Raw genomic sequence first — 16,440 nt, 5'->3', positions numbered from 1 at the left:
CATCTTTGATTGTCCCCTGTGTCCCTTCCCTCCCACACCTGGTGTTGGGTGGACATGGTGAATTTGAAGCTCGATGCACAGCTGACCCCACCTCCTCTGCAGCTGCCGGGATTCCGTCCCTGTTACCTGGCCCCACTCTGGCTTCCTCACCTGCATTTCCTCTCCCCTCCTGTTATTCTCTACTCCACATAAGGGCTCACTCCCAGATATTCTGCTGCTCTCCTGCTCTTAAATCTCTGATGCCCCCCAACCCTCGCAAAGCAACCCGTTCTCGGCCTGACATTGGAGGCCTTCTGCGAGCCGGCCTGGGCCCCGGCTGTCCTGGTGAATGGTCCACAGGCCCCCATTCAATGCTGCTCCCATCAGGACCTCACTCTGTCCTCCAGAACCCAGGCTGAGCTCTGCAGGTGCTGGGGAGAGGCTGCCTGCATGTCTTTACTCAAGAATGTTCTTGCTCGTTTCTTTCTTTTATTTATTTATTATTTATTTATGTATTTATTTATTGGCTGCATTGGGTCTTCGTTGCTGCACATGGGCTTTCTCTAGTTGTGGCAAGTGGGGGCTACTCTTCGTTGTGGTGTGCGGGCTCCTCATTGTGGTGGCTTCTCTTGTTTTGGAGCATGGGCTCTAGGCGTGCGGGCTTCAGTAGTTGCAGCACGTGGGCTCAATAGTTGGGCTCATGGGCTGTAAGAGCGCAGGCTCAATAGTTGTGGTGCACGGGCTTAGTTGCTCCATGGCATGTGGGATCTTCCAGGAGCAGGGCTTGAACCCATGTCCCCTGCATTGGCAGGCGGGTTCTTAACCACTGCGTCACCTAGGACGTCCCTGTTCGTTTCTTTCTGAAATAATTTTCAACTTACAGAAAAGTTGCAAGTCATATGAAGAGCTTCCCTGTTTCCTTTGCCCAAATTCCTGAATTGTTGCCATTTGACCTCATGTGCTGTCATCCCCTCTTATATGTGTACATGTGGTTGGATTTACATATGTACATATCCATCATCATCACTGTTTTTCTGAATCATTTGAGAGCAGGTTGCAGACACCAAGGTGTTCCTGTCCAAACAAAATTAAACACTCCAGTGATCATTTCCCCCAAACAAGGACGCTCTCCAGTACAACGCTTTACAGCCATCCAGTTGCAAAATCAGTATGATACGCGATGGCATCCCCCAGTCTTCAGAACCCATTCAGGTTCATCCAAAGGGTCCCTTTTCCCATCTGATCTGGGCTCCAGCCCAAAGGCACGTGTCACCCTCTAAGTGTGCCTTCACTTAGTTCTTCCAAACTCTCCTTCGGTCTGGAAGAACTCCTCCATCTCTTGCTGTCTTTCATGACCTTTCAGAGTAGAGCTCTTTCATTCTGGGAAAATCCCTTGTTGTCCTCTAAAGTTTCCTCTTGACCAGACTCTGGCTGTCGTTTGGGGCAGGGATCCCAGAGAAGTGACACAGGGTGAGGACCAGCCTTCACCGGGGATGTGATCCACTTCAGCACCTGGCCAGGTCGGTGCCTACCAGGTTTCTCCACCTTTAAGCCATCATTTCCCCTTTGTAATCTATTAGCACGTGGTGGGAAGGTACTCCAGGACCATCCCACTGGCCTTCACATCTTTAAACCTCCATGCACCTGCCTGGTGTCCTTCGATGGCTCCTGCCTGGATTCACCACCACTCTGACCGGTTCTTAAAGGCAGATTTTCAGTTTTCATCACTTCTCCTACATTTACCAGTCGACACTGTACTGTAAAGAGGAACTTTCCCTCCCCCTGCCCCACTCCATTTATGTATTTGTTCGTGGCTTTTTTTTAAAAATTTTTTAAAAAACTTATTTTTATTTATTGGCTGCGTTGGGTCTTCGTTGCTGCACACGGGCTTTCTCTAGTTGCTGCGAGCGGGGGCTACTCTTCATTGTGGTGCGCAGGCTCCTCATTGTAGTGGCTTTTCTTGCTGTGGAGCACAGGCCCTAGGTGCATGGGCTTCAATAGTTGCAGCACATGGGCTCAGTAGTTGTGGCTCACGGGCTCTAGAGCACAGGCTCAATAGTTGTGGTGCACGGGCTTAGTTGCTCCATGGCATGTGGAATCTTCCCAGGGCAGGGCCTGAACCCGTGTCCCCTGCATTGGCAGGCGGATTCTTTACCACTGTGCCATCTAGGGAGTCCATGTTCGTGTCTTTATATCTACATGGACTTATGGATTATTACTTTACTCAAAGGGTTTCAATCTATCACTATCTGTATTTTTTTTTTTTTTTGATGCCCAAATAGTCCTAGATCTGGCCAGTGGCAGCCTCTTTGAGGTGGTTCTGTTGTCCTTTTGACGTGACTCCTTTTAGCAGACAGAGCTGGGAAATAGATGTGTGTATATGTACACACACACACACACACACACACACACCCCTCTCTATCTATAGCTAGTGTTTATTTGATACCTCTGGTTGCAGCCAAGCCCTGAAAGTTCTTTCAACCCTAATCACCTTTGTATACCCAAGTCTTCCCCTGACTGTGAGAACCTGCTCCCCTTATCCTTGATGTGGTTATTTTTCTGCTAATCTCCCTGTGGGTAACAGTTTCCTTAAGATGCTGGTCTCCTCCTCTGTGCCATTGCAGCCCCTGTCCTTTCTCCCGTACCCCTTCCTTGCCCTGTCCAAGGGAAGAGAATCGAAGCCTAGTGGCTTTCCACCCAAACCATCAGGGAGAGAGGGAGGGAGAAGCATTTTTAATCTGGGAAGCCCTTTGCACACGTCTGTCTGTTGAAACACTTGGCTTGCTTCTGTTCCCTCACAGGCCCTTCCCAGATCCGCCCCGGCCTGAAAGGAGCCCATTTTTCTACAGCAGCTTGTTTTTCTATTACCCCCTTCATAGTTTTCTTTGCATTAGACTTTCCACATGCCTTGCTCTCCATCAGCCTGTCAACCCTCAAGTCTGTGATCTCCATCTTTTTTCTTTTTCTTTTTTTTTTTTCTTTTGGGGGGGGTTGTCTTTTGTGGTTCCATATGAATTTTATGATGATTTGTTCTAGTTCTGTGAAAAACGTCCTGGGTATTTTGATAGTGATTGTGTTAAATCTGTAGATTGTTTTGGATAATATGACCATTTTAACAATATCAATTCTTCCAATCCAAGAGCATGGACTATCTTTCCATTTCCTTTTTTTTTTAAATACATCTTTATTGGAGTATAACTGCTTTACAATGTTGTGTTAGTTTCTGCTGTACAACAAAGTGAGTCAGCTATATGTATACACATATCCCCATATGTCCTCTCTCTTGAATCTCCCTCCCACCCTCCCTGTCCCACCCCTCTAGGTCGTCACAAAGCACCTTTGAAAAACTACAGGACTTTATTGAGGTGTGACTGATGTAAAAAGCTGCACATATTTAATATATACAGTTTGATGAGTTTGGGGATACGTATACACCTGTGAAACCACCACCACCATCAAGGCCGTACACACAGCTGTCAGCTCCCAAAGTCTGCTTCCACCCCCGTTACTGTCACTGTTATTGTTATTAATTTGAATCTCATTTAATTTCTCTTGGTGCTGGCCACAGAGCGCTTCCGGTGCACAGGTCTTATGTGTAGAGCTGAAGGTGTTGGCTTTTTAGACTAGAATCTGAACGTCTTCCTCTTTGAAGCAGATCTCTCTGCCTCAGCCTCTGAGGGAAGGTGACTCATGGCCCTTTGGAGAAGCACTTGTTGATACAAGCCTCCCTCCCTGACATTCCAGTGGAAAATCAACCCTTTGCTGGCCTGACTACATTTGTGATGGGTTGGCCCCAGCAGCTGGTGGCAGCAGCTGGTGGTTAAAATCTCTGACAGATTTTTTTTTTTCCCCTCAGAAAAATATTTCAGTCACTCTAGTCCCAGCACCACCACTAGGAGAATTTGGAAGCCATTTATAGCCTCTTACAGTTGGTCTGAGAAGAATTCCCCTAGGTCCCCAGAAGTCAGTGTTCCCCTGTCCTTAGCCATCTGGAGCACGACCAGATCCCTGCGAAGTAAGAAAGATCCCAGGACAGATGGTACAGTGTGAATTTGACAAGTTTTTTCTTTTAGCAGTTTCCCATGGTTCAATTTAATATATATGTATATACACATATGTATATTTAAAAATTATTAACATTATGTCATATGGGAGGTTTATAAACCTTTAGCTGAGCCTATTAACTCTTTGATTTACACACTATTCTAACGCTCTTAGTCTGTAGTACATTAGAAGCAGAGAACTGGAAGGCGTAAAGTAAAAAAGAGTCAGGTGAGTTGGAAGCCGACGTGCTGGCTCACAGCCTGCGAGGGAGGGACCAGGCTGAATTTGCAGAGTCCTCGGGGATCGTGCCGTCCAGGGCCTTCCCTTTTACAGATGGAAAAGTTAAGCTCAGAGGAGTCACCTGGCTGAGATCCCAAGGTGGGGCTGATCTAGCATCCAGCCCTCTTGGCTTCGTGTACAATTGTGTTTTTCAGTGCCATAGCATACCTCCTCACTTACGTCACAGTCACTCAAGACGCTGATCACGTGTCATTGACAAAGGGTTCAATTATGTTCAGGATTCTCTGTTCAAAAAAAACCAAAGAAGTGTCCAACACGCTTTGAAAATTAATTCCATCCCAAAGAGTTAAAATTAAAATGCCATCCCATAGAATATGCAAGCAGATACCTGTTATCCCCCAAATTCTCCACCGGGACCATATTTTCCCCCGTGGTGCCTCTTGAGTGAGGCGTGGCTGGGTTTCTGTCCTGGGGTGAGGCTGGCAAGCCTGGGTCCTCCTCGGGGGAACGTGTGAGTGTGGGAGTGGGGGAGAGATGGCGTTGCTCTGCTTGTCCCATCTCTTGAAGCTTTCACTGAGCTGTGAATTGAAGTTACTCCCCGGCACTCAAAATTTTCCTTAAATAAGCATTCTTATTTCTTTTGCTTACAAAAGCAGTATGTGTTCAGAATAGAACTAGAAAATAGAAGTAAATTCAACGAAGAAGAAAAAAAACACTCATAACTTTACTACTGAAAGAGAATTACTGTTAATTCCTTGGTGTTCATTTACTCTGTCGCTCGCTTCCTGTGTGGGTGTTTATATACACACACACACATGTCCACATAAACACGCACATACGTATGTATCACTACACACGTGCACATAAAATCTGGATCATGCTGCCAATAGTTTTTTAACCTATTTACAATTAATAAGGATGCTTTACCTCTGGGTGCATGGAGAGCTACCTTTTATTTTTAAATTTATTTTAAATTTTTAATTGTTTTGCCTACTTTTTTTAAATGGCTGCAAATGAGTCCATTCTGTGGCCATGCTTGAACGTGATTAACTGTCCCCTAGTGTTGGACATTTTGGTCGTTTCTATTTTTTTTGCTGTCGTGGTCACAGCTGTGATCAGCATCTTCGCTGACACCCTTAATCATCTCCTTAGAATAAATTCTTGGAAGTAGAATGGCTGTGTCAAAGGAAACAAAGTCTTTTATGGCTTTTGGTGTGTGTTGCCAGGACTCCTGGGCCGCGTTTTTCCACTCAGGTTTTATGACTTTGGAAAGTCGATATTGCCTGTGGTTTAGGATTCTCCGAATCGTGATCCAACAGAGACATCCAGAGTCCCCGCCAGCCTCCTCCGCCAGGCTCACCCCTTCCTTCTCTTCTCTCTGGCTCCTCAGGTGTGGTGGTCACAGGGCTCCAGGGTCACGTGCTGGGGGTTTGGGATGGTGGGTGGGAACGGTGGAGGAAGAAGGAAGCATCACAAGATCCATGGGAATAAATAGAAAGGTGTGGGCGCAAGTGTGTGCTACTCCGGCCATAGTTAGAACATAATTTTGGGACGTTCACCCTGGGCCTCTGGTGCCTCTCTTTCGTCTCAGTGCCAAGGGCAGCACTTCGTGGCTGAGCATCTGATAGAGACCTTGGGCTGATTCTCCAGCTTAGAATCAAGTCCCAATCCCTCACCCTGGCCTTGTGATCTGGCTCCTGTCCACCTGTCCCCTTCCCGGTCGTCTTGACCTCCACTCCAGCTACAGGGGCCTTCCTGCATTCCTCCAGGATGCCAAGCCCCTTCCTCACCTGGTGCTTTCAGATGTGTGGCTCCCTGTGCTGGGGGTGCTCTTCCTTCTCTTACTCTTCAGCCTTTGGGACATAGCCTGGTAGGATGGTTAAGGACATGGCTCCTGGGGTCTGGCTTGGGTTTGTTTCCTGGTTCTGCCTCTTACTGGCTTTGCAACCTTGGACAAATTACTCAACGTCTCTGTGCCTTAGTTTCCTCATCTGTACAATGGGAATAATGATAGTACCCACCTCGCAGGGCTGTTGTGAGGATCACCATATGATGGTAGCGGTGAGCACTTAGATTAGATAATAGTTCCTGGCACATAGCAAACGTCAGTAAACATTCGCTATCGCTTAGCTGGTGGCTGGCCTTGGCTTACAACGCTGCAAAGACTTTTTTCCTGACCCCCACTTCCGGCTGGGACCTCCTAATTTATGCTTTCTTAGCCATTTGTACTTTCCTTCTTAGAGGTTACAATAGTTGTTACTGGATAAATAAGCATTTTTTAAAATGTCTGACTGTTGCCTGAGACTGTAAGCTCCCTGAGGGCGGGGACCACCTCTTTCTTGCTCACAGAGTTGCTATTCAATCAGCATTTGCTCCAGGAATGAAGATAACTGTCCGTTACTGACTGCTCCAGAGCCGCGTTCATCAGAAAGAACTCATGACCCTCCCTGATAAACGAAGACATCACTGATGATGAAAGGGGTTTCTTAGCAGAGTGGGCTGATGTGTGTCACTGGTGACCGTGTCCAGTGACCTGTGTCCCTCCGAACTTTCAAAGCCAGCCCGCTTTTGGGGATTATCGAATGCCGACCTTCTCAGTGGATGAAGGACCAGTGTAGTTTTTAGTGTCTATCTCCCTGTAGATCAAAACATTTGAAAATATAATTAAATGGGTTACTAGAGAATGAAACGAAATGCGAGGCCAGGGTCTCTTGACTGCTGGCGCTGTTTGGGGCAGATGACTCTTTGCTGTGGGGCTGTCCTGTGTGTGGTCGGATGTTTAGCAGCATCACTGGGTACCAGTTGCACCTGGCCCCTCTGGTTGTGACAACCAGAAATGTCTCCGGATATTGCCAGATGACCCCTGGGGGGACAAAAAAATCACCCCTGGTTGAGAACCACCCATCAAGCCCTGCAAAACACAAGCCCTGACTTTCATTATTACAGTCAACAGACAAAACGACTCCATTGTGAGGCTCTGAAGGTTTCTAGACCCTTACCAGGTGTCTGTGCTGTCTCATTGGGAGTGGTAACCAGCCCCTCCGGGACCAGCATCCTCTGTGGGCTACACTGGAGCAGCACCAGCCCTTCCTCTGTGAAAAGGAAACTGAGGCCCTGCTTGGGGTCCGGATAAAATGAGCTGTTGAAACATATTTAAGACATTTGGGAACACTTCTGAGCGTTGGTTTTTCCCTTTCTCCAGTTCACCCGTATCGGATGATGTCATCCAGCCAGCTGCCCTTGAAGACCCGGGAAACCCTCTCTTAGCTGCTTCTTCCCCGTACGGTGATGTCAGCGGCCGGGTCTCCACGGATCTGACAGCCCAGAGGTACGGTGGCCGTGGGGCCCAGGCCCTGAGGCTGCCTCCCTGTCCTCCCCTCCCCCCGTCTTCTGTCTCACAGTTCCACCCCCGTGCCCACACACGCGGGTGTGCACACTGTCCTGCACAGGGACACCAGAAGGACCCCGCTTCTCTGACGAAGGCCATTCTAGAGATTTGCTCCCTTGTGCTCTTATTTAATGGAGAAGTCCTCCAGGAGCGATATCGTGCTATTTATACTTTTCCAGGGAGTGACTTACTGCGGCTGGCTTCCCAGGACACGAGCTGGGTTAGTCGCCTGTTTTCTCTGTCTTTGGGGAAGAGAGGAGCCAGCAGGACACGGGGAAGGGGACCAGGTCCTACGCCTTTGCTCAGCAGACGGGCCTCCCTTTCCACCCATCCACCCTCACCTGCCCTGCGCACCAGGCATCCCCCACCCCCCACCCATCACCGCTCTCCGTGTACAGTGTGTACATCGTGCTTCGCCCCGGACTCAGAGGTGTGGATTTGACACTTAGTTTGTTTAAACCAGGCTTGCTCACAGCCAGCCTCGGGACTCAGCTCGAATGCCTCTACACACACACACACACATACACACACACACACGTGCATGCAATCTGTCTACGCACAGACCCGTCTATAATGTCTCTCTCTATATATATAACATACACACACACACACACACACACATGCACACAGTCTATATCTCTTCACACACACATTTATATGTGTCTCTCGCTATGTATATGACATATATATACACACACGTGCACAGAATCTGTTTCTTTCTCTACTCACAGACAAGTCTATATATGTCTCTCTATAACACACACACACACACACACACTTTAATTATATTTATATTAAAAGAACAGGTGCTTTTTGCCAGATAGTTCACGGCACTGGGGAACCACCGTGAACAGCACAGACACAGGGTCCCTTCTTCCCAGGCTGAGATAGGAGCCTCCCTCTGAACTCCTGCAGCCACCCCTGCCCCGTGTCACTGCCCTTCACAGATACCTATGAGTTATCTGTCTCGAATGCCCTCTCTTTGATGGGAGGAACTGGATCAGTTGCGACCTCAGGAACCACAGTGCCCAGCTTGGCCCGGGCCAGCCCTTGGGGGACGTCCGTGGACTTGGACTGGGTTAGAAGGACAAGGGGGAGGGCCTCCTTCTCCGCCTGCTTGGGGGCCAGTGTGTGCTGACCATCCCCCAGCCGGCTCTCTCAGGCGGCAGCTGGTTCATTCCTGCCTAGTTCCCACTGTCCTGCTGGGACAGCATCGAGAGGCCTCTTCATAAACTGGGAGGAGGTTTGCCTGGTGGAGGAGAAATGTGAGGGCAGGACTGACACATCAGGAAGCTCCAGGCCGGAAACAGATGCTCTAAGGCAGCTCAGCTGCATGTTGACATCAAATTGTGAGTGTTTCTGTTACAGGTGGGAGTCAAACGTAGTTCCTACTTTGCATGAGTTTAACTTCTTAAAAGAGGAATCCTAGCTGGGCAACAAGGCCTCAGCACCCAAGGAGTGTGCAGAAGCTTCCAGGGTGAAGTCGGGCATTCCTTTCCGTCCTTGTGCCGGGCCTCCTGCCCGCCCCCTTGGCACTCCCCTGACCCCCACCGTTTTAGTAAGGCCAAGGGACCTCCAGCTGCAGCTGGAGGGGCTCGCCCTCCCTTAGAGAAGCCTGGAGGGGGGCTGAGATCGTCCTCATTCTATGCTGGAGGGACAGCCAGGGGCCGTGGGAGCAGAGGATACAGGAGCACATGGCTGGGTGGCTCTCAGGAGAACTAAAGTCCACTGGGGGTGTCATTGGTGCTCTAAAGTCCCCTCCCTGCCCTGAGACTGTGTATTTTCAGTGACTTGTCCCAGGCCCCACAGTAGTCCCGTGATGTCTGCTCCTTAAGCTCCACCGAGGGTACTTCCTGTGCTCCAGGCACCATGTGGAGTGTATCTCTGTAAGTCCTCCCAACAGCCCCAGGAGGTAGGGGGTTCTGTTATGACTGCTGTGTCACAGATGAGCAGACTGAGGCTCAGAGACACTAACGTGTTCAAGGACACGTACCTAGTGAGTGGCAGAGCTGGGGTCTGAAGCAGGTCCAGCCTGGCTGCCAAACCTGGTTCTGAGCTTTTCCACAGGCTACAGGGAGCCGGGTTTCCCTTCCCCCATGCAATGGGGTTCCGCTTACATCACTGGCCTCTCAAGTCTGAGAAAGACATGAGTAAAGAAGTTGTGTCACCTGTGACCATGACCAAGAGTGATCACAGAAGGCAGGAAGGAACTGGTAACTAAGTACTGATTTCATCAGTGCTGAGAGCTCGGCCAGCTCTCTGGCTTTACTTCCCAGTGGAAAGACTCAGTAGATCTCTGTGCCGACTGAGCAATTGTGGTGCCCTGCCAGTGTGATTGGACATTTCTCCAGAGTTGTGTTATCCTATTCTTACTGGAAATTGGTGGAAAAGAGGTAGTCCTTTTACAGTATATTTAGTGCCATGATTTTTGTGATTTTATGCATTTTGTTGATGATTTTGCTGTTTAAAATAGCCCCCAAGGATATTGGGGCTGATGCCCTGTCCAGTGTTTCAGAGTGCAAGAAAGCTGTGATGTGCCTGATGTAGAAAATACTTGTGTTAGATAAGCTTCGTTTGGGTGTGAGTTTACAGGTGCTGACTGTAAATTCAATGTCAAGGAATCAACTATACATTAAGTAAGATGCTTTTAAATAGAAACTCACGTAACACAAGATTATGTTTTGATCAGCTGACAAAAATATTGTGACCAGTGGCTTGCAGGAACCTAACCCTATATTTCCTCTAGGAGCAATGGTTCAGTGTTCGCTGAATCAGTGTCCACGGTGACTTTATAGAACATGATTACTGTGAATAAAGAGAATCAACTGGACTTAACCTTGCTGCTCTGTGGGAGTAAGAAGGGCATTCTGGGTGTGTGGTAGTGGCTTTTTAAAACTCAGAAATGACCCCACCTCCTCACCCTGTCTGTCTTAGTCTGTTCCTGCTGCTGTAACAAAATACCACAAGCTGGGTGGCTTATAAGCAGCAGAACTTATTGCTCACAGTTCTGGAGGCTGGAAGTCCCTGATCAGGGTGCCAGCATGGTTGAGTGAGGAGCTTCTTCCTGGTTGCAGACTTATTGTTGTGCTCTAATGTGATGGAAAGGTCTGGGGAGCTCTTCAGGGTCTCTTTTTTAAGTCACTAATCCCATTCATGAGGGCTCCACCCTCATGACCTAATCAGCTGCCAAAGACCCCACCTCCTAATTCCATCACCTTGGGCATTGGGATTTCCCCATAGGAATTTGGGGAGACACGAACATTCAGACCATAGCATCACCTGAGGGTTCCCCTTGCCCATCCATTTTTGTTTCAGAGCAGGAACAGGAGAGGCAGAGGGAGAGGTGAGGAGAGATGGGGAAGGCACAAAACTGGGCAGAGGGCAGCTTGCAATATCTTCTCTAGAGGTTTGCTGCCCTGCAGAAGCAGGGTTGGTACCTTAAATTAGGAAATTAATTTAAATTAAAATAAAAATATGTTAAGAATTACTGAAACCAGAGAAGCGGGGCTGGAGCATTTTCTTTAAGTCACCGGAGAGAAAGCAGAGCAGGACTCTCTCCCTCGTTTCTGCCGCTGCTAATTCTTTGGTGCTGATCCTTCCCTTTCAGCAACTGTTCTTTCTGAACAAGAACATGAGAGAAGGCACCCTGGTCCCTGCAGCAGTTCTCAGATAAAAAGAAAGGGATTTGGACGCTCCCCTTCTCTCCAGTTAAAGCCACCGGAGGACATCAAACTTGCTCCCTCCTCAGGGAACAGCCCCTGAACCCGCTGTAAATGCTTGAGCTTCCCTTTGGCTTTCAGTATCCCTGGATGGCACAGGAAGCCAAGCCCAGACCCTCTAGAACATTCCACAAATGACTAGATTGCCTGTGGCCACTTGTACTCCCATCTGTTCAATATCTTCTATTTTTTTATAAAGCAGCAGAATTGTTTTCCAATTGAAACCTTCCAGCTGTACTACCATTTGTTAAACAGAGTAAAATGGGGCACCCTGGTTATATCCGGGAACCTCCAGGGCTTTCCCCATCACCAGGAATCCAAGCAGAGGGGTCTGTCTAGACCTTGAGGGCTCCCGTGGACACAGCTGGAAAACCACTCACCTGACTCACGTTCGTGGGGTCCAGACGTTAGCATGCCTCAGAATAACCCGGTTCCAGCCCAGGTTGCTTCCCCATCCCCATCCCTGATTCAGGAGGTCTGGAGAGGCCCCCAAGACTTGGCATTTTTAACAAGCTCTGGGGTGCGGCTGCTACTGCTGGTCTGGGGTCCACACTTGGAGAACCACGGGGTGAGGCAGTCATGTCCAGATGCTCTTCTCCTCACCTGTCTGGCAGTTAACAGCTCCTCAGGGTAGGAAACCCCTGACCCGGCAGCTGGTGGCTGAAATTTCTGATCTCTGCCTTTCGGACAAAAGAGCCAGGAGCGGAGATAGACCCTGCTCAGCGCGATAGTCTCGCTGGAGTTTCCAAATTCAGAAACGGAGCTTCAGAATTTTCCAAAGTTGAAAGCACAGGGAATTCGTATGGACTTACAGCTTCTATTTTTCCTCTTGCTCCAAATCATGTGCTTTATTTTGGTTTCCTCTGTTTGCACAGTAAGATTTTTTTTGTCGTTCTGCTATGGATGTGTGTGAGTGGGCTCGACTGCTTCAGAAAGGTTAGTTGAACCTCTGTTTAGGTGAGTACCTTGCTAAAAACTGAATGATAAAGTGGGGGTATTTTTTTTTAATTTAGAAAAGGGATCACCTAAAAGTCTTCTCTGAATAACAGAATTCCTTTGTACCATTTACAAGGTACGCGTTGAAGGTACATGCTCATGAAACAGATTTATGTAACCAGTGCCTAGCAGGCTGAGTTACTTGGGATGCGCCTGTATATTTGTTCAGAACCTTTGGGTTTCCAGTATCCAGCTGGCCACTGTTAGGTTGAAGCACATGAATTGCCACACTGGCAATTGTCAAAGTATTGACAACTTCGTATGGTTCAAAGTAGCACAGGATTTTGCTCTTGCTTGGGTTTTTCATGCTTCTGGAGCTGCTTTATGTAGTTGGTAGGTTTTGACTTTCCGAATAAATAGTTAAATCTTGGATATCTGAGATCAGTTGCCTTTTGCCCTCTGTATCTGCAGCACTGCAGTCTCTGTAACCAGGGCCCGTCAAGGCACGCAAGGAATCTTGCACCTGGGAAGAGGATGCAAGGAACTGGGCAAGACAATGGCGGGAATTAAAGCGCTGAATGGTCCAACCCAGATCAAAGCCGCTTGTAGTTTGGGGATGGTATTTACGACTTTTCCTTTAGTTAATATTTTCCTTCCTGATTAAGTTTTGCTTCGGCCAAGCTTAAAAGTAATTTCTCTCCTCTGAGCACGGACTCGCTGTGTGAAAAGGGTATGAATGTGCTGGGAAGGAAGCAACAAGCCTGTTCAGGGTTAACGGTGCGTAGCCAGCCTACGGCCGGACATCTGAAGATCAGTGGCGTTTACACTCTCACGTGGGCTGCCGTTCACAGGCTGGAATATCTTGCTGGCGACTAGAGATGGCTCGATGTGCCTGCCTTGGAGTTTCCAGCCAACTTGTAAGCCTTTCTGGGCACCTTCTGATTTTGGCTTTGTTGCTCGTCAGTGGCTGCGTCTCGGAGGAGGGCGGTGCTGGCTTTCCCATCTCGGGGACTCCTCTTATCAAACCCCAGGTCTCTGTTGGACTGATTGTCCGGTGCTCCCATCGACTGAGCATAGCTCTCCAATCCAGCGGTTTCAAAGCGCTTTTCTTTCTCTGGCTTACATCTCACTTTCAGCCTGAGCTGAGTCTTTGGCCTTAGCTCTTGCCCTATTACGTGATCGTGTGCACTTGGGGATTCGAGAAAGAAAAAAATCAAGGGGCCTGTGAGGAAGGGCTATTGTGTTAATACCTTCCAGATGGCGATGTGAAATGGGAGGTAAGATGCTGTCGCCCATCTGGCCTGACAGGACGTGATATGCTCGGCTTGTATCTTGGGGGCTGTTCTCACACTCCCATGACAGCCAGGGTCACTCTGGTGTTTGTCCTTGGACAGGGGCTTAATTTGGCAACTCTGGCCAATCTCTGAAATGGAATCTGCTGTCAGTTCAGTGGGGGATCTCAAAAGCCCCGCACAGAGAATCAAGAGACAGCAGTCGGTGACAGCATCTCACTACAGCTGGGCTTGGAGGCTTGTCGGGCTGAGTGCAAGCCCCGAAGCAACATTCTCTGTGTTTCTCGGGTCCTGTGTGGGTGGAGACTGCATCCAAATGGTTAACAGGACCAGTAGTTGTTAGTGACGACCTTGGGGAGGCACTGAATCAGGGATGGCAAACCCTGACCCATTAGTAGTGGTTCCCTAGGGATCTATGTTGAGAAGGATTCAGAGGTCTTGTCCAGCTGGGCCTCGCAGGAGAGAATGCCTTGATCAATATGCCATTTCTGTCTGCTGAAAGTACGGTGAGTTTATTCGCCCTTTTTTTTTGATCAACTCTTCTCTTAAAAAAAAAAATAAGGCTTAAATTAAATCAACATTTCCTTCACCTTCCAAAAATATAAATACTTTACGTGAACTTGAATTCAGCGTCTTTGTTGTTCCATAGGAAACACTGATTAACTCCTTAAATGGGAAAAGGGATTAGTGGACTTTTACAACTAGAAGGGCCTTCGCAGCCCTATTCCTGGCCCATCTCCTGGAGGAGATCAAGGGCAAGTGAATAGAAGTGCCTTGCAGAAGCCAACTGAGGGGACTTCCCTGGCAGTCCAGTGGTTAAGACACCACACTTCCAATGCAGGGGCCACGGGTTCCATCCCTGGTCAGGGAACTAAGATCCCACGTGCCGTGTGGCGTGGCCAAAAAGAAAAGAAAAAAAAAAGGAGCCAGCTGAGAAGGCAGATGTAGACCCAGTCTCAGGGCTCAGCCCTGCTCTGTGCTGAGTTTGGCATCTGTCCTGAGGGCTGGGAGGGCCATCGGAAAGGGCCCGACTCCCTGAGCATAATGTCTCTTAAGACGAGTCACTGCTGCTCGTGGGACACTTGAGTGGCAAGGGGAGGCTGACCTGGTTACCATCTCCTCATCTCTGCTCCAGCAGCATGGCCCTCTGACAGCTCAGGGGGCTTTGGGTAGGACTGAGGGAAGCTTCCCCTCGGGATCTGGAACCAGGGCCGGCTTCATGGGCATGTGACCTGGGCAGTTGCCAGGGGTCCTGTGCTCAGAAGTGCCCCGTGCTTGGTTCAACACTCTGCCATCACCTTCCTGAAATTCTTATACTTTTGGCACATGGGGCCCTGCGTTTTCACTTTGCTTTCATTCGCATTCCTATAGCTTATGGTGCTGGTCCTGCCACAGGATGGTTGGACTCTAGGATTCCAAGAAGATAGGACAGTTATCCCGCTATCAGTGGCCTGCATGTTTGGGAGGCCAGGGGCGGGAGGGAAGGAGCTGTCTTGTGTTGTGCACTTGTTCTGGGCCAGGCCCTGTGCTGGGGGCGGGAGAGACCACAGTGGCTGAGACTCTAGCAGGAGAAGAGGATGCATTAGCAGAAAACAGCAGGATACACAGAAGCCAGGCCCAGCCCAGGGTGGGCACCGTTACCCCTGCCGGAGGTAGGGGGAGCCTCCGTGTTTGGTGACACTGCAGGGTGATTATGGGGTGGGTTAGGAGGGTGTCTGAGAGAGGTAGGCGGGGATTCAGGGGCAGGGTCTGCTTGAGCAAAGACTCAGAAGCAAGAAACTGCTAGGCGCCCCTGGAGACTGGCTTGGTGGGGTCAGGGAAGCAGGAGGACAAACCCAGGAGGGGACAGAGACAGGCTTCAGGAGGCCCACGAGTTTCACCTGCTTTCCATCAGGTGTAAGACGTGGAAAGGGGGCGGGGGCTTCAGGCAAGGAAAGGACCTGATCAGAACTGGAATTGGGACGTTCTGCTATCTGGCAAGGATGGATGTGCAGGGGCCCTGCTCAGAGAGGCTGCAGGCCTGGAGCAGCAGGACAAAGAGGACAGATTCTGGAAGGAAAAGGGAGGTGACTCAGTATGAAGGGGCAGTGGTGGGGCACGGGGTGAGAGAACAGGAGAGTCAGGGACAGTCTCAACTTCTGGTCCAGGGCTTGGACGGCTGGTAGGGCCACTAGCCAAGCTGGGGAGAAATGTGGGGGAGGAGGAGGGTTAGGAGGGAAGAGGAGGAGTTCTGTGGGGGCCGAGAGGCGCCTGTAGGTACCCGTGTGTCAGAGCTTCGGTTGTGAGTCACTGACCTTTCCCTGTTGGGGCCTGACCTCCCTGCCTCTGGGGTTGGGCCAAGGGCAGGCTGCAGACTGGGAGGGAGGGAGGGGCACTATCATCTTAAAAGAGCTGTTGAGTCATTTGTTTGGTGCCTTTAGCTGATGGGAACAGGCTAGCACAGGAAGGGTGTGGCCCTGGTGGTCTGGGTGCCAACAGAGTGAAGGGTGGAGGGGGCAGGCACCTGGTCTCCAGGCCAGAGAGCTCAGGGGTCCCCAGAGCATTCTCAGGGCGGGGGGACGCGGTCAGCCTTGAGCATCCGCATCACAGTGTGACTGTCACTGTGCTTCCCCTGTGGGGTTGGCCTTGTTCTGAGGCCACAGCTGCTCCCCTCTGCCAGGGTTTTCAAAGACAGAAACCTTGCACGTTGACGGAGTTGTAAAGTACAGAACCACATACTGTGTCACCTTTCCTCAGTTTGCATTAAATTAAATAAAATCTTCAGGGGCTGTGCAGAGGAAGGAGCACGGCCAGTGTAATTCCTTTAGAAAGCAAATTTTAGATGAAAGGTTTGAGTTTGTAA

The 16,440-nt window shown here is 49.5% G+C and overlaps 1 protein-coding gene across 3 annotated transcripts in view; it reads left to right on the top strand.

The window, feature by feature from the left end:
- The window catches only part of TACC2 (transforming acidic coiled-coil containing protein 2), a 210,479-nt gene that overhangs the window by 100,341 nt on the left and 93,698 nt on the right, over positions 1-16,440 (top strand). For all 3 annotated transcript variants that reach the window (XM_057735111.1, XM_057735110.1, XM_057735109.1), the window contains one exon: positions 7,466-7,591. In XM_057735111.1, the coding sequence (XP_057591094.1) occupies positions 7,466-7,591 (126 nt within the window). The remainder of the gene's footprint in view (positions 1-7,465; positions 7,592-16,440) is intronic.

This window comes from Hippopotamus amphibius, chromosome 5, assembly GCF_030028045.1.
Source record: "Hippopotamus amphibius kiboko isolate mHipAmp2 chromosome 5, mHipAmp2.hap2, whole genome shotgun sequence".
Taxonomy (NCBI): domain Eukaryota; kingdom Metazoa; phylum Chordata; class Mammalia; order Artiodactyla; family Hippopotamidae; genus Hippopotamus; species Hippopotamus amphibius.
This window is presented reverse-complemented; position numbering and strand designations above follow the sequence as displayed.